The 24292-nt window shown below is 34.6% G+C and overlaps 1 protein-coding gene across 5 annotated transcripts in view; it reads left to right on the top strand.

The window, feature by feature from the left end:
* The window catches only part of LOC106877628 (early endosome antigen 1), a 115261-nt gene that overhangs the window by 28380 nt on the left and 62589 nt on the right, over nucleotides 1-24292 (top strand). For all 5 annotated transcript variants that reach the window (XM_014926575.2, XM_014926573.2, XM_014926572.2 and 2 more), the window contains 12 exons: nucleotides 2421-2525; nucleotides 3785-3891; nucleotides 6651-6771; nucleotides 8208-8271; nucleotides 8819-8925; nucleotides 11191-11277; nucleotides 11963-12021; nucleotides 13188-13328; nucleotides 15055-15123; nucleotides 17489-17594; nucleotides 18879-19046; nucleotides 20127-20294. In XM_014926575.2, the coding sequence (XP_014782061.1) occupies nucleotides 2421-2525; nucleotides 3785-3891; nucleotides 6651-6771; nucleotides 8208-8271; nucleotides 8819-8925; nucleotides 11191-11277; nucleotides 11963-12021; nucleotides 13188-13328; nucleotides 15055-15123; nucleotides 17489-17594; nucleotides 18879-19046; nucleotides 20127-20294 (1302 nt within the window). The remainder of the gene's footprint in view (nucleotides 1-2420; nucleotides 2526-3784; nucleotides 3892-6650; nucleotides 6772-8207; nucleotides 8272-8818; nucleotides 8926-11190; nucleotides 11278-11962; nucleotides 12022-13187; nucleotides 13329-15054; nucleotides 15124-17488; nucleotides 17595-18878; nucleotides 19047-20126; nucleotides 20295-24292) is intronic.

Raw genomic sequence — 24292 nt, 5'->3', positions numbered from 1 at the left:
AGACTTACAGCTGTTTCCAGTAGTCTCTTCCTTAATTTCATCCAACCGCTGTCCCTTCTTCTGTCCCTAACTTGATTCAAATTCAGAAACATAAGGTACCAAACTAGTTTTCATGAAGCATCTTAATTCAGATCTTCATGGTCTATACAAATTGCATTATCCTTAGCTGCTGAATATCTGCTACACTTACAGTACTAGTTTAAGATTTTGGCACAAAGCCAGCAAGTCCGGTGGGAGGGGGCAAGTTGCTTACATCGACCCCAGTGCTCAACTAGTACTTATTTTATCAAACCCTGAAAGGATGAAAAGCAAAGTCAACCTCAGTGGAATTTGAACTCAGAATGTAAAGACAGACAAAATGCTGCTAAGCATTTTACCCAGAATGCTAATGATTCCGCCAGCTCACAGTCTTTTCTATACCTGTCATATTAACCCTTTTGATACTAACTTGTCCAAGACTGCTCCTGGTTCTATGGTACAAACTTCCTGTTTTAAAGTGATTGAAGTTAAAATTTCTCATTAAACTTTCATGTTAATTTGTTTCAAACATCACGTAAATAATGACAAGGCTGATTTATTTTATTACATTCTTCATTTTGGGGAGATTATTTCAAAGTAAAACTGTATTTCAACAGAAATATGGTAAATAAAAAAAATGTTCTCACATTATAAGGCCTAGTGAAGAATTAAGAGATTTATGAGCAGGAATGTGGTAAATTGAAAGACCCCATCATTAGTGAAACAAATGTGCTAATGGTAAAAGTATTGGTGATGGTGTCACGTAAGTAAAAAGCACCATTTGTTCACATTAGGTTGGGTTAGCTGATTCTGTGAATCATTTGAACACTGTTTTACAGATTCCTATAGCTTTTTGCATTGACATTGTGGTGGCAGTTGAACTTTTGCCCTTTAGGTCCTTACAGTCCTTGTGTCTCACACTTCTATTTATGATGCATATTAAAAAATAGAAGGAATATTTTCACAAAATATTATTTTAAGGATTCCCATGTTTACAAATGTTAACATTCTGGGTGAAAAAGTGTTGTGTTGATGTTAGAGAATATCTGCAGTAGAGGTAAACCTAGAAAGATTATGGAAAAAGTAGTTAGATCAGAATATTGAACCTTAAATGAGATGATACACAGCTGAGATGTAAACCCATAAATATAAACCAATATAGAAAAATCAGACCAGCAGGCAGAATTCCTCGCACATCAGAAAAAAATACTTTGCATCATTAGTTTTTGCTCTTTATCTTCTGAGTTCAAATTCTGCTGAGGTTAATTTTGCCTTTCATCCTTTTGGGGTTGATAAATAAAATACCAGTCAAGTAATGGGGTTGATGTAATCTTTATCTATATTGAGATGTATGTATACATTAAGTGAAATTTCTAAAATTAACAAGCAAAAGAGGATAATAATGTTGCAAGAACCTTACGTGTGTGAACATTCAACTTACTAACTACTTGGTATTGCATTTAACATTACACCAGATAGTCTGGTAATTTTCCCACAAGTAACGTTTTTGGATAAGCTGGTACCCATTACTGAGAAAATTTCTAGAAAGAGTTGCAAAGAATCTTGGAGGATGCTAGAATACAGAAGCAGTTTTATACTCATTTTTTACAATGCAGCAATTTAAGAAAATGCTCTAGCCTATGGATTTGCTTGTTTAGCACCAGGGTTGGCTTGGGGCTAAATAGCAGCAACACTGTCAGACCAAATTCTTATCTCTTCTTCTGCAACAGTAAATGGAAATAGCATTTAAACTGGCCATATCCGGCCCAAGTATTCTACCTCTGTTATGTTGAAATCAACTTGATTCAGTCTCATACCTTCCCTATAATATCATTCTACAAATAAACAATCACTTTGTTGGAATCTCAAAGCTACAAGATAATGCATGATTAACCCTTTAGCATTCAAACTGACCATCTCTGGCCAAAATATTTAACCTGTTTTATGTTGAAAGTGGTCAGATCTGGCTTTTCACCTCAACCCTGCAATGTCATTCTAAAATTAAACAATCACAATGTCTCTAAACTACAAGATAGTGCTTGATAAATTCAAAACAATTTATATAATCAAACATTATATTTGACAGAGTAATATGAATACTAAAGGGTAAACATATGATATAGGTTTGAATGAAAATATAATATAGATTGTTCAATAGAAAAAAAATGTTTTTATCAAATGTGGTAACTATTTGTTATAATAATAGAAATGACTCAGGTTATGTAATCCTCTTGCAGCTATTGTAACTGGAGCCAGATAAGTAGCTAGAACATAATGAAATCTCTTCTTCATCAACATTATTTCCAGTCATCTGGGACACAGATGAGTGTTAAGTCAATGATGATAATTGAGCTCATTAAAAGTTTGTTTTTTATTTTTATGTTTATGATGTATTTTTTCAGGGTTTCATTTGTCCTCAGTGTATGAAAACATTTAATTCAGCAGAAATCCTTCAGAACCATTTCCAAGAACACAATGTTATCAAAAGAGATTATGCTGATGGTGGTGTAAGTATTCTGGGAAGTTCTTCATCCTCTTTAGCTGTCATCACTTTTATTATAGTATTTTTGTGTAAAGTTCTTAGATATCAAATACGATGCTGAGTGTGCATGGGAGAATAGGAAGAAAAGAACTAATAAATGTTCGAAATGATTATGCATTGGAGGGGTCAGAATCAGGTAACTGAAGAAAGAATTAGAGGATGCAAAGCAGCTAGATTTATAGCTAATGTGAGACAAAGTTCCAAGACAGATAAGCAGGTAAAGACAGAAGGTGAGAGGCAAAAAATTGCTACTGAGAAAGAGAAATTTATTATTACTAAAATAGCAACCATTAAAACACTAAGACAATAAATAAACATCCTTTGTTAATTGGGGACTAATATACTTAAAGTATGAGCCTAAAAAGTGTTTAATTAATGAAAATTACAGCTGTAATAAACAGACATTAGCTTCAAGGATTAATTACTGTCAAAATGTCAAGAGACAACTTGAGTAGTGACAGGAAGTGAAGTTGATCTTATGTTAAGTACTATGCCTACTCAAGACATTCATAGTAATGCTGGCTGTTTTGTTCATTTTGATATTTTTATCAGATCTTTTATTCATCATCTCATTTTATTTCTTTTTATTAACACCTTTACTGTATTTATTATTTCGTATTTCATTTATATATTTTATCAATTATTTTATTGCTTTCTTAAATATGCATAGATCTATAGGGCTTTTATGACATTAATATCACATCTAGAAGCAGTCTGTGGCCTTGCTTGTAACAATTTTTAATAAAGAAAGGGAAAATGCTGACCTACTCAATAAAGCCTAGTATTACCCATACATACCAGATTCTTGGTGTTTGAGGCATATAAAAATTTGAGTGAAAAAAAAGCATTCACTAACTTGGTAACTTAAAATATTGACTATAAGAAATTTCTCAGAGATACATTCTGCATGCAAAACACTTATACTTTTGTGAAGGCTAACATACTTATTGTATTGAACTGAGAAAATGTTTGATTGATAAAAATAATTAAAATTGCGCCCTGTAGCAAAGCGAAGCTTATTTGCTTTAACAATTAATTATTCTTGAGTAAGTGTATACAAGAGAAATCATTTGATAACTCTATTGCAACAGTAAGTTCTCAGTCAATAAATCATTGCTTATCTTTTATACACAATTAGAACAATTTCTCTTTGTTATTAACTGCTGTATCTAAATGTTTATGCTTATGGACAAAATCCTTTTTTTATTTTCTAAATCTTTTTAGGAAGGTTTCCTCTGTCCACTTTGCAAAAAACCATTACCCTCTCAAGATGCCTTGGAAAAACATTACATGTCTGTACATGATGGTAAAATTCCAACAGTGGAAGAAAAGTAAGTTGTATATTTTGGGTTTGTTGTGGTGTTCTTATCTTTACTGTATTGAAAGTGCTTTACATAGGATGTGCACAGTGTTTAGTGGTGCTATTTTCTGTATTTATATACATTCGTAAGTCCTGGTATTTTGGTTTTGTATTTGTCTGAATGTTTTTTTAATCATCAATTTCTGGTATTTTTTTGTTTTGAGAATGTATCTCCTTATGTTGGCAAGTTTGTTAGGGTTCATCAATATATCCAAATCTATTATTGTTATTATTATTATTATTATTATTCGACTGAGGTTGATTTTGCCTTTCATTCTTTCAAGGTCAATAAATTAAGGATTAGTTGAGCACTGGGGGTCCTGTAATATACTAGCCCCCTCCCCTCAAATTTCGGGCTTTGTGCCTATATTAGAAAGGGTTATTATTATTATTATTATTATTATTATTATTATTATTATTATTATTTTTAGCAGCAGCAGCAGTAGCCACCAGTATGTGGCAAAGCAAAGTCTGTAAATATTTCAGTTTGGGAAATCAAAATGTCTGAATGAGATTATGGTAATTATCATTTGATTTGATTTGCAGTGGTGGTGGTAGGGGTGAAAGTTCATAATTAGAGAGACCACATAGATGGTTCTAGTGAGATAGGTAAACAATATTAGGAAAATTGTTTAGTATTGAGTCTGGATGTAGGTGAGATACAGTAAGGATGATGTATTTAGGTGAAAGTAACAAATTCAAAAGAGCAGAGGTTTTGAATTGGTTCTTCATTTAACAATTATCCTGTATAGTCTTATAAAACTGGCTTCATCTAATTTCTATATATGTAGTCCAGTTTCTATATTTCTGAGAATCTAAGATACATGTCTTCTTTAGGATTGAAATATAACCTACACCAGGTTTGTCTGGAAAGCAGATATAAAAAAAAAACCTAATTCCAATATTAAACAGGTGGTCAGTTATAGTACTGAGATAATAGTGTAGAAAATATAGTTTATGAATATATCTTCTACATACTGTTAGTAATTGTGGGAGTCCTCAGTAAGTGATGTGAATGTTGGTGTAGAGAAAATTTACTATATTGATGTTAAGAAAGTTTTGCTTAGAAAAGATAGCATGAGTAGATGTGTTTGGTGAACTTAATGTTTCTTGCTATAAGTGTTGTAACAGAATGCTCAGTGAGCACATATATGTACATGTGTGATAATAAGGGAGTGATAAACAAAATTGACTCGAACATCATAGGTGTAGGCAACTCATTAGGAAGGTAGTAACACCAAATAAGAACTAATATAGGCTGGAAGGGACACTTTAGTCCTACCGTAAACAATCTCATTAGTGCTGGTGGCACCATAAAATGCTCCCACTATCCTTCCCATAAGGTGGTTAGATAAAGGATGAGTGTCCAGTTGTAAAGGCTGTGACTGTGAAGTTGATATGTGTTGTTGCCAGATGACAGGAGACAAGATGCTTTGGAACCCATCCAATGATGGAAAAATAAGTGATATTGAATATTTTGAAAAGATTTCTTTCAACTCCTCTTTGTTAAACTGCTTCATGCTATATTAAACTCATTCTTAATGAAAATCTTGAATCGCTTGCCCTTCATTGTTTTATGTCATCACCTTTTGTTTTGTACTATTATTTGCAATCTACTTCTCACATCCCTTTGATTCTGCCTGTTTCACCTATCTCTTCATTTGCTTTCACTTACTGCTTCTCAGCTTAAGTACAAGAGAATTACATGTCCTTCATTCTATGGATTATTCTCTTGAGTACAGAGCCATCTATACAGCATTATAGAGTCCTAATCAAAGCAATACTCTAGGGCCTATCAAAGTTATTTACTGACAATGAGCTACAGCATACATAGGTTAGCACTGGATTCATAGATTCATGAGCCACCAACCAACTGCTCAGTGTGCTAGGCCTTATGACAGCACCACTTTTATATATTTTGGTTATTCTTTAAGTTCTGTATTAACCATATATCTTTTTCCCCCACTTAATCACTTTTTAGTAAAAGAATGCTTTTCCAGGATATGAGCAATACCTTAACTTTTTTGAGAGAATATTTTTTTCAGTACTTTTATTGGTGCAGATAGAACTGGGTTGTGTTTTATGATATCTTAGTATGTTTAAGTTCAAGTTCTTTGTTTGAGTTAACCCATCATTCATTGAGGGATAGTTTTCTAGTTTTACTGCTTGTAACCTCTCTAGAGATTTGTTGTCTATTTCTCATTGCAGTAAGCTGAGACAAATAATTTCTTCTAGGCTACAATTATTTTCTTTTATTTAAGAAATGTCTCACTTTTCATAAGATGCTTAATTAATATACCTTGGATTATGTCATGTTGATGAGTTTTACAAAGAATGAAATATGCTATACATGATTTCCACTGACTAGAAATTTTTAAGAACTTCATAATAAGTAGGCAACAAAAGGAAGGTTAAATATGTATATTTCATGCTTCTTCCTTGTTCCTTAATTTCAGATTCAAACTTCTTATCTTGCCAAATATTATGAAGAAAAAATATTATTCCTTGTATTAACTGTCTGCACCAGATGTTTAAAGAATTATGTATCTTGTCCAGAAACAATTTATGTGGCTGCAATAAAAGATGACATCAATTTTATATCTACTTTTTGAACAGGAATGAAGAAAGAAATGCTAGTATTATATTAGAGCCTATTCTATAGACTATACTCTCCTTTTCACGAGAAGAAGGACATTTTGTTTAAAAATAAGATATTAATCTCTCCCTCAGGTCACAGATGGAAGAACTAAAGAAACAGCTAAAAGATGAGCAATGGTATGTCACTGAGTTAAAGAAAGAACTTGAGAAATACCAGGAGGGAACTGATGGTGCAATGCCTTTCACAAAGAAGGTAAATGCCATTGCATTGTTTGTAACAGAGCAATGTTCACTTCTAAACATATTTCTAAGTTTTTGTGTATGTGTGCTTGGGTTTTGTATGTTATGTTACATTTGTATGTTCTGTTGTGTATGTACTTGTGTTGTTTTCACCAAACTTCTCTTGTGTAAGTGATCACTGGTGAGTAACTCAGATGAGTAGATATCCAATAGATTTGGTTTTACAAATTCTGTACTGATAATGGTTATTAAGAAGGGAAAGAGATTCCAGGTGTTGGAAACAATTGTTATTTGTGCTGACCCCATCACTTTTGAGATGTTGGAAGAAGTATGATAGGATCAGAAGGGTTGTTCTCAAGATTGGGATGTCTGGCAGCAGGTTTCCAAGGATTGAGCTATGTCCTTGGAGAGAGAGAGGAGGAGAAGGGATTGAAGAGTTTGGCTAGGATAGAGGCTAGCTCTAAGATCATCATCATCATCCAGTGTTTTAAATCTAGGTTTTGGCCCAGTTAACAAGGGTGGCCGGATCTACCTCAAGGCCTTAGCAGCCACCCTCACACCGTCTCACCATCTTGCGGGCATCCTCCCTTCTCAAGCCAACCCTCTCAATCTCTTCTTCCACCTGTCCTTTCCACGTTTTCCTTGGTCGGCCTTGCTTTCTCAGTCCATTTACCTCAAACTCAAACACCCTCCTCAGAACATGCTCCTCATCCCTCCTCAATCCATGCCCATACCACCACACTCCATTCGCCCTTGCCAGCCATTCCACTGATTCCTCCAACCCCAGCATCCCCATCAAGTCCTCAGTCTTCCTCTTATCAAACAGCTTCATTCCGCACATTTCTCTCACCATTACTCTCTTGGTCCTTCTCAATGCCTCATGATAAAGATACATTGTGTAAATAAAAGGACATAGTCATGGTGAACAGCCTTGTTGACTTGTAACACTACCTGTACATAAGGAGAAGGAAATATAGTGGTACATGTGTGTCTCTCTAAGAATGTATTTGTATTGCAGAGATGGTCATAAGTTTCATGAATTTTTTTTAACTGGTCACAGTTTTGAACTGGTAACATATTAGACAACAGCAAATATAAGAGGTTCATTTTCAAAGCTTGACTTCTATTTTAGTTTGTTTATCTGTTCCATGACTGTTTAGTTTTGTTATAAATGGCAATCTAAGTTGTTGTATCATTCTAAAGTATTGTGAGTGCATGTGGGTTGTTTTAACAGAATAGGATTAATTGCACAACTTTATTTCCATCCTCATCTATATCCATTTCACTTTATTTATGTCAGAAATAATCTTCAAATTTACATGAAAGACATACTTTCAATTTCAATACCGTTCTAAATTTATGCACATGTGCTTGTATAAGGAATATGTCACAAAGAGAAATGTATAGTTAAACTAAAATGTTATTAGCTGTGTTTTTGTTGTCCAACAGGAACGAGAAGAATTTGAATTTTACCGAGTTCAGATGAAGTCTTTTGAAGAAAATCAAAATGTCAGTAAGTATTTAGAAATTGACAATTTAACATTATCATCATCTTCGTTTAACATCTGCTTTCCATGCTAGCATGGGTTGGACAATTTGACTGAGGACTGGTGAACCAGATGGCTACACCAGGCACCAATCTGATTTCTACAGCTGGATGCCCTTCCTAACGCCAACCACTCTGAGAGTGTAGTGGGTGCTTTTACGCGCCACCGGCACGAAGGCCAGTCAGGCGGTACTGACAACAGCCACGCTCAAAATGGTATATTTTACATGCCACCTGCACAGGAGCCAGTCCAGTGGCACTGGCAACGATCTCACTCGAATGTCTTTACACATGCCACTGGCACAAGTGCCAGGAAGGCGACGCTGGGCACAGGTGCTGTCAAAGGAAAATTTATTTCTCTATTCATGAATTCCAGTTTAGCTTTTAACATATGTCTAGTGGGAAATTATTCAATTTCTGCAAAAACATTTGTTCAGCATTTCAGCAGGGACTTACAGTTTCATGTTTGATTTTTTTTCTATTGCTCTTAATATTTTTCATGTTCTGTCAACAGGTGCTAAAGAATTGCGAGCTATGGCCACAGACTTAACTGAAACCAAAAAACAACTTGAAGAAGTTAACCAAGTAAAAGCAGGTATTGAACAAAAGGCAGCAAAGTTGGTAAGTTATTATTACCAATTTGAATTTTAATATATAATAATGGCTTAAGGCGGAAAGCTAGCAGATTCGTTAGCATACCAGACAGAATGCATAGTGGCATTCTATCTATCTTTATATTCTGAGTTTAAATTCCACCCAGGTCAATTTTGCCTTTCATCCTTTAGGGGTTGATAAAATGAATACCAGTGAGAACTGGAATCAATGTAATCAACTTACCCCCACCCCCAAAATTGCTGGCCTTGTGCCAAAATTTGAAACCAATATATAATAATGACTTATTGGTACTACTGAGATGCAGTATAAATGTGACAGCCAATGTTGATGTCCAGTTGTATCATCCATGCACATACTTTGACTAAGTACTCATAGTAGGCAGTAGGCATTAATAAAATAAACTGTTTACAAAAGGTTTCATCATCATCATCATCATCGTTTAACGTCCGCTTTCCATGCTAGCATGGGTTGGACGATTTGACTGAGGACTGGTGAAACCGGATGGCAACACCAGGCTCCAGTCTGATTACTATGAAATAATATGCAAAAATATATTGACAGCAAAAAATATTAACTTACACAGGGTTGGCCAAAAGTCACCTGACAGTAAAACCAAATTCCATAAACATTATCTGCAATTCTGTACTGACTCAAATAGAAAAATGTATCGCTCAGAAAGGATTTCAGTTTGAACAATTTTCATGTTTCATATTTAGATGCTTTTATTAAATTCATTCAGTTGTTAAACATAAATAAATCTTGGAATTAAATTGTTTTGATTTACTGTCAGGTGACTTTTGGCCAACCCTGTATCATCATCATCGTTGTCGTCATCGTTTAATGTCTGCTTTTCATGCTGGTATGGGTTGGACAGTTTGACTGAGGGCTGGTAAACCAGAAGGCTGCACCAAGCTCCAATCCGATCTGGTAAAGTTTATACAGCTGGTTGCCCTTCCTAACACCAACCACTCTGAGAGTGTAGTGGGTGCTTTTTACGTGCCACTAGCATGAGGGCCAGTGAAAGCGGCACTGGCATCGACCATGCTTGAATGATGCTTTATATGTACCACTGGCATGGGTGCCAATCAGGTGGTACTGTCATCGGCCCCGACAACTTCACTTGCCTCAACAAGTCTTCGCAAGTGGAGTTTATTGCCCAATGATTGAAGGGTACTCTTAAATGGGCTGGTTATGCTGCTCTGGCATAGGCCATGGTTACAGTCTCACTTGGCTTGCCAAATCTTCTCAAGCACAGCATAACTCCAAAAGTCTCAGTCACTTGTCATTGCCTCAGTGAGGCCCAGCGTTTGAAGGTCATGCTTCACCACCTCATCCTAGGTCTTCTTGGGTCTACCTCTTCCACAGGTTCCCTCTACTGCTAGGGTGTGACACAGCTGTCTTCATCCAGCCTTTGTATACCATCTCCGCCCAGACCTCTCTCTCTCTCTCTCTCTCTCTCTCTCTCTCTCTCTCTCTCTGAGGCACTACACTTAAATCTTCACATAGTTTTCCCTCCACATCATGATATTCTTCTGGGATTTTATCCCTCAAATATTGATCTTCAAATGTTTGAGCTAAACATCAACTGCATCAATCTCATAAGCTATTATTATACATACCAACTTATTTTACGTGGAGTTTTATTTTATTTGATCATTTGCTGGGATTAAAGTTTGGTATAACGATGGCAACCAACCTTTAAAAGTATGATTTTTAGAACATTTGTTAGTATATACTGATCACTTTTTTTTTTTCAAAGTGTCAAAAGGAATCCCATTGCATATACAAAATCTTAAAGAGGATTATAAATGAGATTTTGAGACATCCATGCATTCTCAAGAGTACGGAAATGAAATAGCTGAAGTATTTCCTGGCCCTGAAAAGGAAGGTTAGATATTGAGATGCAAGTTTTGCTATGTGGTGTATATAGAATATCCAAGAAAGATTGTAAGATATTGTGGGCACTTTATCATTTTTAGCAAGGATTCTTATTGCTTGTTGTTCAAGACTTTAGAAGCTGAAGTACACCTCACTGCAAGTATATTCCTGTATGCAACACCACTGTCAGGCAGAATTAATAATTTAAACAAGTCAAAAATAATGCCATTTCCAGAATTCTGTTGATTGTCATGAACTGGTTCCATCATGTACTGACTCTTGGAATCTGGTAGCTAAAGGTACAAAATTGTCATTGGTGGAAGTACAGTTAATTTTACTAATATTTCTAACACCATTATTATTTTTATAAATACTTTATTATTTCTTTAACAGGCAGGTGATATTGTAACAGCCAAAGCTTTAGCAGATGAGGTTTTTGGACAGAAAGCAGCTCTTGAAGATCACATTGCTACATTAAAGGTGAAGCAATTATTTTATTCCTTTATTGGGATTAATTTTTTTTCTTTTCAATTGTTTTAAATATACTTTCTTTATGATTTGATCTTGTGCACCAATTTTTCTCATTTGGTCCTATCATGTGTTCATCAGATTTTCATATATGAATGTGAGCAAGTGAGTGGGGGCTACTAAGTGGCCACTTGACCTAATGGAAATAAAACAGATCTTCAAATTACACCAACTTGCTTAAAAAGGGAAAGATGACTTAGATACACACATACACACACATTGTTGGGTCAAATGGTGTTACATTTGAAATGTTACCAGCAATGTAAGAGTGGACTCTGTTCTCAGTTAGGTAGACTAAAGGAAGCAGAATATGCTAACTATAAAGATTGTGGTAAGATTTCAACTCATAAATATGCCAGAAATTGAAAACTTTAACTCCAGGTAACATGTTGGAAACATATTTAAGATAGAATGTGAAGTAATAAAGAATTTAATAAAATGTGCTGTTTCAGCAAACATTTGCTTCATCTTCCTTTTAAGTCTATTATAGCATTGATGATATCCCATGCAACAATCTGTATGCAAATGTCCAAATTTTCAAATCCACCCCAATTTATAATTAAAAAAATAATTAGTGAAAATCAATTTTTTAAAAATTATTATTGAAGTTTAAATATTTTTAATTTAATTTCTTCAGCAACAACTTGAAGATAAAACTCAACAAGTTGAGAAATTAGAGAATCAACTCTCTCTAAGGTAAAAAAAAAATTATTTATGCCTCCAACAAAGTCACTTTACTATTTAAATTCACCCATTTTGTTTTCCAGTAGATTCCCTGGTGAGTTGTAACTCACTTCTGTAAGTCATGCAAACATGATAGCTGTCATGTTTTTTATATTAGTTTGCATTGCTGGATTTAAATCTTTCCATGGGTTACCTGATAAGAGATAGACCAGCATTGTTGCTGTTAACCCTTTTGATACCAACCTGCCTGAAACTGCTTTTGGTTCTCATCATTATCATTTAACATCTGTTTCCCATGATGGCATGGGTTGGCTGGTTTGACAAGAGTCTGGCCAGCCAGAGAGTTGTCCAGACTCCAAATGTCTGTTGTAGCATGGTTTCTATGGCTGGATTCCCTTCCTAATGCCAACCATTTTACAGAGTGTGCTGGGTGCTTTTTATGTGCCACTGGCACAGGTACATTTATGCAGTACTGGCACAAGGGCATTTTATGTGGCACCAGCACCTGTAGAGGACAAGCCTGTTTGTATGGATGTAAAGGACAAGCCTGTTTGTATGGATGTAAAAGACAAGCCTGTATGTATGTTCTATGATATAGATTGCCTATTTTAAAGTAATCTAAATTAAAACCTTCCATCAAAGTTTCACACAAATTTATGTTTGAAATACCAACTTAATACAGACTAAGTTAGTTTACCAAGTTCTTATTTCAACAGAAATATAGTAACAGAAGGGTTAGGGGAGATTGGTTGAATCATTTAATGCTGCTTTAAGGTGTCTTGTTCAATCCATGCCATCATATAAAAAAATATGTAAAAGTAATGATGATATATGTGTATATGCATTCAGAAACACACACACTTCTGATTTTATCAGATATGCTTATGAGTCATTCATAAATATTAGACCCTCTTTTCAGATTATGTACTTTACTTTGAACTAACATTTCATAACTTTGAAATAGTAGTCTTTTTTACCATTTACACTATTCTTTTTTATTTCTTAGGCTGGTCACATTCAGTGGCTAGCAGCAAGTAGAAAATATATTTTATTCAGTATTTTTCTACAGAAAAAAACGTGTTCATGTTAAGATGCATTCTGTATTTCTGCATTACCATATATCTTTTCTACACATGAAGTGGAAACAAAAAAAAATTGTTGTTTTATTATGTATTTAGACCCGAAGAAGATGATGCAACTGTCCTAAAACAAGAACTAATTTCCGTTCAGACTTTGATGAACAAAGTAAATTTAGAACGAGAAAAAGAGAAAGAAGATCTTGAAAAACTTTACAATGATCTTCGTATAAAGCATGAAGAGTAAGTAGATTTTTGTTTCATTTCACCTAATTTGTTTGTCTGTGTACCTAACATACAAAGTAAACTCCACTGGTATTCTATGAATGATATCCAATTGTAAAACAATACTAACATCAAACAGATTTCCCTTCACAACAATCATGACTTGAAAATGTATTTTGTTAATTATATATTATTTTGTATATTTTTACCCTCCTAGTATGTGGTTGCTGAATGAGCAAAGGAAACATTGGGGTGACAGGACCTTTTAGTCTTATCAAGGACATGATAACCTTTCTGGTTGCCTCAATAAAATGCATCCAATACATTCCATAAAGTAGTTAGTATCAGGAAGGAATATTAAATTATATAAACAATACCAAAATAAGAAGTATGAGTGGCAGTAACTTGAAATAAGATCTGACTTAACCCTTTTGATACTAACCTAGCTGAAACCACCTCTGGCTCTGTGGTACAAATGTCTTGTTTTCAAAAGTTCTGAATTAAAATCTTCCACCAAACCTTAGTCACAATTTATGTTCCTAACACTAGCTTGATTTAAAATTAATTGAAAGTAACACCGAGCATCTCTGCAGAAATATGGTAACTAAAGGGTTAAAGCCAGGATGACCCATCTAACCTATGTCAGTATGGAAAGCAAATGTAAAAATGAAGAGGAAGAGGATAAGGATGAACTATTAATGGTTTCTTTTATCTTTTTTTAATTTGACAGTATCTGTAATTTACGTGTAGTTGGTCAAATATGAAATATAGTAGCTGACTTCTAAAACCAAAGGCATTACATTCATAATTACATAACATCAGCATTGGCTGGCTGTTGTCACTGAAGAGATATGTTGATGATGAAGCTGAGTTGATATGGATGCATTAATAAAGAGGACTATATTAATAATGAGCTAATTAATGTTGTTACTGTTGGACAACTCTGGTCAACTCTGAGCAAACCTATGGTTAAGTAGCTGGTTAAATCTCTGGATATGGCTAAGTAGTAGCTAGTTAAATCTCTGGATATGCCATACCTCTGTTAAGCATCACATTGCATTCTGGAAAATGTAGGATGAGGTGGTGAAATATGATCTTAGAATGTTGAGTCTTATGGAGGCGATGATAAGTGACCAAGACCTTTGGTGATTTGCTATGCTTGAGAAGACACATCAAACTAAGTGAAATCATAGTTGTGGCCAGTACTGATGACATGTAAGAGGCACCCATACCAGTGACACATAAAAGACATCCACTATTCTCTGTGGGGTGGTTGGCATTAGGAAGAGCATCCAACCATAGAAACCAAGACAAAACAGACTGGATCCTGGTGCAGCTCTCCGGTTTGCCAGTTCCAGTCAAACTGTCTAACCCATGCCAGCATGGGAAACAGATGCTAATTGATGATGGTGTGTAGTCTGACAGTTTATGCATGTGTTTTCTTATTGTTTAGTCTGTTCTTGTTTAACTGTAGGCTCTGGTGTTAGTCACAGTAAGGCATTCACTGATTGTGAGGACTAGTATTGTCACGACTTTAAGGAGTTTAATTAATGTGTATAAAATTGTTTCTTAATATAGTCAGTGATCATTTCCTTATGTTGTTAATTAAAACAAAATTGTTATATCCCCATTAGAATATGCTTTTGAGATCTTTGTTTTTGAACTTGGAGCAGACTTAAGCATGAGTTGTTGTTTGTCTTCATATGTGAATGAATTCTAGGACTACAACATTTTACCATTTTAGGACTCTCAAACAAGTAGGACATCTTGAAGCTCAATTAAACTCTTTACCAAAATCAGCAGATCTTTCTGAGTAAGTCATAAAGTTGTTTTTTTTTTCTCTTTATTTTGTTATTTTCCTCCTAATTTTGTCACTTTTCAACTACACCAAAAACTTTAAAAAATAGAAATGGTTCAGATAATTTCTTGAAATTTATGATTGAAAATGAGCTTATAAATCTAGGGTTGCTCAAAGTTGCTTAATCAGGTAATATAATAAAGGAGAGTCCTAGCAATCACAAAATGACTTATTAGATTTAATTGGAATTGAGAGAATGACGTTATTTTTCCATTTGACAAAATATAGTTTCATTTACATTGCACTGTGCAACAATTTTTTCTTCTTGTCTTCGGTCAGTATGTATAATTTCCTATTTGTCTATCTAGAAATTAAAGGAAATGACTACTATTCCTTTCAAACTTTGCTTTAGTGACCTGGACATCAATGTTTTGAAACTGACCTGTTTTCCATTTTGTTTGAGACAGATTCACTGTTGAGTTACTGAAGCAGAAATATCATTATAGCAAATATTCTGCTCAATACCATGAATTTTCTTATCAGTTGCTTGTCCTTAACCACTGGAGCATGTCCCTTAGCAGCTGATAATATGTGCATCATTGATCATGAGCAGGAGTAGTGGGGGAACATTACAGCTATGTGTTGAGAGAGATTCTCTGGATTTGAATAAATATCATTACAAAAGCAAAGTTTGAAGGAAATATTAGCCATTTTTCATACTTTGTAGGGCTAAGCAAATAGGAAATAACAGTTACTACCAAAGAACAAAAATCGTGTTACACAATGTTATTCTTCATTTTTATTTTAAGAGATAACTTATAATAATAATAATAATAATAATATAATAATCCTTTCTACTATAGGCACAAGGCCTGAAATTTGGTGGGAGGGGACTAGCCGATTACATCGACCCCAGTGTCTCACTGGTACTTAATTTATTGACTGCAAAAGGATGAAAGGCAAAGTCGACTAATAATGATAATGGTTTCAAATTTTGGCACAAGGCCAGTAAGTTCAGGGGAGGAGACTAGTTGATTACATTGACTCCAGTGTTTCACAGGTACTTAATTTATCGACCCTGAAAGGATGCAAGGCAAAGTCAACCTTGGCAGAATTTGAACTCAGAACAAAGTGACAGGTCAAATACCACTAAGCATTTCATCTAGCATGCTAACGATTCTGCCAGCTCACTGCAATAATAATAATAATAATAATAATCATCATCATCATCATCTTAAAAGGGAAAATATAGTTTGTTGATTTTACCTCAGAATAATATAAGTACTTATTTCAACAATTTAAATAGAATAGAATGTTGGAATTTGTAGAAATTTGTGATTATAAAATACCTGATCCATTTGTGTATTCTTTCCATTCACATTTTAATGTAATAATTGATTTTTTTTGATGAGGCTCAGAGCAGCCAATTTTTTAGACACAGGTGTATGTAGTCAACTGAATTAATCTCATTATGTTGTCTTTTTTTATTATTATTATTATTATTTTCATTCTTAAAGGAGAAATGACAACCAATTCTAGAAAAATTAGGATTTGGAATCAAGACAGAATTGCTATGTGTTTTGTCTTGAAATATTATATATACATTATTATTATGAGAGCATAATCTGTAGCCTCTGCCAGAAGTGTAGCCAGCTCACTCATTCGTATCTTTACTTCATTGGACACTAAACTCTGCTTGCGAAGACCTGTTGAGGCAAGTGAATTTGAAATCGAAATTGAACCAACTTCGACAACTGGCACTCATGCCAACCTCTCCTTCATTGGACACTGAAGGGGCAAGACCTGTTGGGGCAAGTGAAATCGAAATCGTAATTGAACCATATTTGATGACTGGCACCTGTGCCAGTGGAGCACTAACAGCACTGTCTGAGTGTGATCATTGCCAGAGCAGCTGTCTGGCTTCCATGCTAGTGGCCTGTATATAGCACCATTTGAGTGTGATCGTTACCAGCGTCGCCATACTGGCATGTTAGAAAATCATTTGAGCAAGGTCGAGTGAGGTTGTTGCTAGTGCCACTGGACTGGCTCCTGTGCAGGTGGCACATAAAAAACATTTTGAGTGTGGTCGTTGCCAGTACCGCCTGACTGGCTCTCATGCCAGTTGCACGTAAAAGCACCCACTACACTCTCGGAGTGGTTAGCGTTAAGAAGGGCATCCAGCTGTAGAAATTCTGCCAGATCAGATTGGAGCCTGGTGCAGCCATCCGGTTCACCAGTCCTCAGTCAAATCGTCCAACCCATGCTAGCATGGAAAGCGGATGTTAAACGACAATGATGATGATGATGATGTTATATATTACAATTATGTTACAGTTTGTAATAAATTGTAACATAATTGTAAACTTCTTTATATTTCCAGTCTTCATTCGGAATTGAATTCAAAACAGAGTGCAATTCATCAACTAGAACTACAAGTAGAGAAGAAAAATAATTCGATTTTAGAAATCAAGAATGAGAAAACAAAAGTAAGTTAAGCTTGACATGAGTGTGCTCACATGTGTGCATGTGTTTTCCTACGCAGCTTCAATAGAAGTAATGATTTGTTCCCTATAATACATGAAATAGTATATGTGTGTGTGCGTTCCCGCGCACGCACGTGCATGTGTAAAATTATGTGTATGAGAGTATGTGCAAATTAATGTATTGAAAAAGATAATAAAAGCATTGGAAACCAGTTGAGAGATAACAGTGTAGAAAAATTATACCAGTCATTGACTAATATATTTCCTTCATCAGCCAATGTACAATTTTTATTAGTGATTCTTCTATTACTAGTTCAATAAATATGGTGAAACTTATGCCTGAAATTGTCTCCCATATTTATAGGCCTAATTAAATTAACATTGATAATTGACTGTTTTGACAATACATAATTGGTTTTAGTTAACTTTTTCATGCTTCCATCATTAAATGTGTTAACATTAACTTAACTATTATTTTTCATGCAAATGATATTTATGAGTTATTTATTCCCTAAAGAGATAAGTCATAAATTTTGGAAAGTTTTATACTGTATTACAGTATCACACAACACTTCTGACTTGTTCTTTTGAGCAGGCATAAAAGCTTGTTTTGTCTGTTTGTCTTAGATATCTATCTGTGAGAAAAGGGCATATATGTAAGTAAATATCGATTCAGCTTAAAAAAGAGACTGTTCTTTTGAAGCTTACATCTACCTCAGGAATGTTTGCTCACTTTACATTTCAGGCTGATATGATTATAAAATTTTTCAGTTCAATTCAAGAACGGTAGGGGAGATGTGTGTATTTAAATTATTTGAAATTAACCTCTTAACAAGAATATTTTTTTTCAATTTCCATGCCAAAAATATCATCTTTTTTTATTATTTATTTGGAATCTGTATTTAAGGAAGAATAAGTACACAAATTATTTTGGATCAGTTATGATTTATTATGACGTTACTGATAGAAATGATAGTTACTGATAGTTAGTGATTGAAAATGGGAATAACATCATGAACGAAGTATTTTGGGTTAGAAATAAGTGACAAATACCTCAGAGTACTGTGAACATATATTTTTGTTCAAATATATATTTACTAGACATCTCTGAACAAAAATATATGGGATAATATGTTAAGAGGTTAATCAAAAATAGAATGTAGTGGGAGTGAATCTGATCTTTGGTAGTATGGTGACAACTCTGGACATGTTACAGTCTTAATTGTTTAGTTAAACACACACATAATACAAACATTAATACATATATGTATACTTCTTTTTTTTAAGTTTGAAGAAGAATTAAAATACTACCAGCAGAAACATGATGAACACAGTAAAAGTCTGTCTCAGCTAGAGTCAGAATTAGTATCTCACAAAAATCAATTGGGAGAACTTCAACAAAAACTTGAAGAGAAAGAGGATGATTGTACAAAATTAAATCTAGATAATCAACAAGTAAGTTAATTTTTCTTTCTTTTATTATAATTACTTTCTTCATATAATGATTTATTAATGTTAACTGTTAATAATAAGGAAGAAAAAATTTAGTTTCTGTTATTAGTTCTTTGTTGTAACAGTACTTCACAACCCTTTCTGACTCTATTTGGTTCCTCTTAGTGGGTTTTTGTAAAATATTAAAATTATTTTGCTAACTACACTTTCAGAGCTTCATTCCCCACTGCTAACTTGGCTGCCTAAGTAATAGAAACTATCTATTACTTCTAAAGATCCTCCCTCTCCAATCTAGACATTGAAGGTGTCTGTTTTCTGTACATTCCTATGTTTATTGTACTTGCACATCTGCGACATACAGATGTGCAAGTACACATCTGTTAACCTTCCTCTGATATTGCTGCACCTCTTATGTATCCATAGCTTGCACTGGGTACACCATATGGAGCTTCTACTGACACATATTGAGCAGGGCTATCTCCTTGAAGGGATTTCTGATTTGTCTGCTTTCTTACCAGGACTTTGGTCTTTGCTAAGTTAATTCTAAGGCTCTTTAAGTCTATACTTTGCTTCCACACCTGAAATTTCTTCTCTAGTTCTGGTAGTGATTCAGCAATACAACAAGGTCATCAGCATAGAGGAGCTTCCAAGGGCAGCCAGTCTTAAATTCCTCTGTTATGGCCTGGAGGACTATGATAAACAAGATGGGATTAAAGTGTTAAACTAATTTGGGTCCAACCACTCTATAGTCATTCTTTTGTACATATAAGCAAGGTTTGTAAGTTGTCTTCCCTCAATTTGCACATTTGCTAAAATTAAATTTATATTTATATTTGAGAGGTTATTGTATTCCTTGCATTTATATTCAAAGACCATTAATTGAATAAAATTTTGATGTAGATAAGGTATACAGGCATTGAAACATTCTTACAATTCATATTCATATATCAAAATTTTCAAAAGCAACCCAGTCACAGATATAAAAAAAAAATACAAAGATAGAAACCACTACAAAGATGGTTATTTCTTCAATTAGTATTTCACCAAAATAACAATGTCATTTGTGTCTCTTCATCGTTCCAGTTAAAAGAAGATTGTAAAAAATATCAAGATATGTCTCTGGAGCATTCCAATAAAATCAATGAGCTACATTGCCACCTTGATGGTAAAGCAGGAAAAACATCATCTTTAGAACAATTATTAGAGGAGAAGGAAACCAAATTAGTAGAAACTAATGAACGGATTGTAAAGGTAAATCATTTGTACTTGTCATAAAGCATAAAATGTTTGTCTTTATACTTTATTTTTCGTAGGGACTTGTCTTGAGAAAATGTAATAACTTTTTTTTTTCTTGCTGTAAATAAATTTTTATAAGTCATGTGAGAAGCAACAATATCCATGATATTTGCAGACTCTCACAGACTTATCTAGCTGATCTTTGACAATGTTTGCAGGCCAGTGTCTTTACAAAAAATGCGTGGTCTGGATACTTAAAATAGAGTGAACCCTACTTAAGGCACACAAGGAACAGGTTTAGATGGGGATGTTAAATTGGACAACATGTTATACAATATGTTTAAGATAGTTACAGACAATTGGTCAGAAGTTCGAGTTAAGTGCAGATGTGTTGTTTTTTTGTTTTGTTTGTTTTTTTCACCTTACAACAAAACTTCCCAAATCTTGTACAAGTTAACCTTAAATCGCACCATAATGTGTTCAAAAAGGAAGGAAACATTGGAAAATGTAATTCTAGATCTACTTTGTCTGGAAGAAAAATCCAGGTTGGTCATGGCTAAAATGCCTTTGCTTTGATCAAAGGTCTGCTCAGTTGGGGTCGGTCTGGGGCTAAACAACAACAACTCACTAAATTTTCCTCTGTTGATTTAATAAAAGTAGAACACATTAGATAACATTGTTGTTGTTGTTGTTGTTGTTGTTGTTGGCACTCCATCGCTTACGACGTCGAGGGTTCCACTTGATCCGATCAACGGAACAGCCTGCTCGTGAAATTAACGTGTAAGTGGCTGAGCACTCCTCAGACACGTGTACCCTTAACATAGTTCTCAGGCGGGGGAGATTCAGCGTGACACAGAGTGTGACAAGGCTGACCCTTTGAATTACAGGCACAACAGAAACAGGAAGTAAGAGTGAGAGAAAGTTGTGGTGAAAGAGTACAGCTGGGTTTGCCACCATCCCCTGCCGGAGCCTCGTGGAGCTTTTAGGTGTTTTCGGTCAATAAACACTCACAACGCTCGATCTGGGAATCGAAACTGCGAGTCCGCTGCCCTAACCACTGGGCCATTGCACCTCTACTTGATAAGATATACTGTGTCTGAAAAACACAGATGAGATTCTTGAGGCTGGAATACCTTTGGTTATAGGTCTTTGGGATCTAGTCTGTTTGGTTGCCAGCATTAGTTGTGTTCAAATTGATTTCATATTCAGTGTAATGATACACCCTTATAGGCTAATGAATTACATGAAAATCATTTTCCCTATAAATCAATAAATAAAGAGTTATTAGCAATTAAAGTTTGAAAATTTTGGTAATTTTAGCTAATCGTAAACCACAGACACATTCATGCCTGTTTCCATAGTAACAAGCGGAACATGAGAACTCTTTTGTCTGCGAGAAAGACACATGTTTTGAAGGTGGTACCCTTCCTCTTAGGTCTGTGGTACTCTTCCTTTACTCATGGGTTAAGGAATTGACTTCAGTCTAGTTTTGTATTGAGGAACTGGGGATGAGCTGTAGCACAGCCATTGATTATAACAACTATATCAGAGAAATATGTGTGGAGGACTTGCTCAGTCATCCAATTCAAGTTGGTGGACCTGGGAAGATTGTTAAGATCAACAAAACAGTTTTCTCAAGATGTAAGTACAACCAAGAAAGGGTCCTATTTGAGCATTAGGTTTACAGAAGTGTGTCGCAAGACCAGACAGATTTTTCTGTATGCAGTGCCATGTTGGAATCGTGACATACTGGAAGAATGCATACATCACTCGATTCTTCCAGCAACCACAATTTTCAGCAATTTGTGGTGGGTGTACTCTCACATTCCTGAAATTGATGGTTACAATTTTGAGCATAGAACTGTGAACCACAGTATTAACCTGAAAGATGGTACCTACACCCAACAAGTGGAGAGTGCATGGGGCTCTGTGAAGTGAGGTAATAAACGACACTGTGGCAGTCACCATTCTATGGTGAATTTATGTGGAGCAGAAGATTCAAAAATTGTGGTTTGTTTGAGAAATTGATTGAGTGTATTGCTAACTTTCATTTTTAATTTTAAAAATATTTTGTAAATGTGTTGCTTAAATGTTTGTTTTTTAAGCATATTTTGTTCACTCTTTTATTTTCATATATAACATATAAACATATACATCTTTTTAGAACATTGTCATTTTATAAGATTTCACTGGCAAATTTTAAAATTAACTTAAACATTTATTTACATGAAAGAAAATTACTGGAGAACTTTCATCTAATTCTTCCAAATCTTTTCTGTTAAAGATTGAAACCATGGGAAAAATTGTAAATGTGTTTATGGCATGTAACGTGTTATCAGATTTTCATTAAATGCATGTTGAATGCTTAAAACTGTTTACTCATTTCTTTTTGTCATTGAGGTGGTTAAAAATAACAGTTAAATTACGTTTTTGGATAAATCTTTTAAGTTCGTGCTATCGCAATGCTTAAAACTACAAAAGATGTGTTGTTTACTCTTTCTTGACAACACGTGCTATTTTCCAGATGTTTATGACAAAATGTACAGTCAAGCACAAAATGACAGCTTCCAAATACTGTTTCCTGACTGGGTGAAAATGATCAAACTTTAAACCGCTATAACTTTTTAAAAACATATTTCTGGCAAATGTGAAATAACTCTAACAATTCAGCTTGGAAAAGTATATTACTGTGCCCAATTAAAAAATTTTTGATAAACTTTAATTTTTGAAATGCTGGCAACCAAACAAACTAGATCCAGTCTTTGAGATCAGAAAGATCACTTAAAGGTTAAACAACATCAACTTCTAATTTTGTGTGTTTATGGAGACCTAAATGACCTTGATAACTGAAAAGTCTGCCTGATCCTCTCATATTAGATGCTGTAAAGTTCATTCTTTCAGCTAAATCCACATAGTTCTGTTGTGTGACAACATTTCCAGGGACTCCATTGCAAAAGACTTTCACTTCATTATTACCAAGTATTTTCTCCTATTGTGATTCTAGAAAAAATTTTATTTGCAGCATGGATTCTCTTTCTCTAACTGGTTTCAATCATTGGACTACTGTCATACTGGGGCATTACTTTAAAGAGTTTCTTAGTTGATTATCCCTACCTCAATATTTTCATTTTTCTCATGATCATAAGGTGCAAAATGGACATTGGCCTTAGAAAAAATAATTGAGTCAGATGTCCCACTCAAATATATCAGTTCTCATTCTGTGCTGATGTAATCATGTGTGTGTGTACAACATCTCTAGTGATGGTGCCATAATAGAATACACCCAGTACACTGTAAAATGGTTGGTGTTAGGATAGGCATTCAACCACATAAATCGTACCAAAATTGAAATGAACACACAAAATGTGAACCTCCAACCCAGTTAGGAGGGCAATAACTCCAAATAATAAATTACTCAAATTGTGTTGACCTATCCAGCCCATGTAAGTTTGGAAAGTGGATGTAGTTTGGAAGTGGAAAGTGGATGTCTAGCAGATTTTGCTTACAAACTGTAAGGGACGACCGTGCGAACTCGAAAAAAGGAGAAATGGTGACGAATGGAAAAACAGAGGACTCCTTTTATTTAAACGCGTCACACGGTCGAACACACAATATATATATCAATGGATGATATACTTGATATGTTATACGACGATAACATATGTGACCAGTAATGAAAGACCACAACCGTATAAGATGAATAACAGAGATATTTATTGTAGCGTTAAAGATGTATGTCTATGTGTGAGTGTGAATGCGACATATAATAACATAATCAAAGACAGGCCGTCGTACAAAGAAAAGTATGTATGTGAGTGATACATGTATGTGTATGTGAAATATTACAGCAAATAGAGAGTCAGTAAATGACACGTGAGCAATTATACCAGTTCTTGGGTACACAATAATATGAATCTGTATGTGAAGTGAGTTGGCTGAGTGTGGCAGAGCTGATCACTAGTTGTGATGTCGTGGCATCGATGCCGGGCCGTGATTCTTGTTATACAGATGTT

The sequence above is a fragment of the Octopus bimaculoides genome, chromosome 1, assembly GCF_001194135.2.
Source record: "Octopus bimaculoides isolate UCB-OBI-ISO-001 chromosome 1, ASM119413v2, whole genome shotgun sequence".
NCBI lineage: Eukaryota > Metazoa > Mollusca > Cephalopoda > Octopoda > Octopodidae > Octopus > Octopus bimaculoides.
This window is presented reverse-complemented; position numbering and strand designations above follow the sequence as displayed.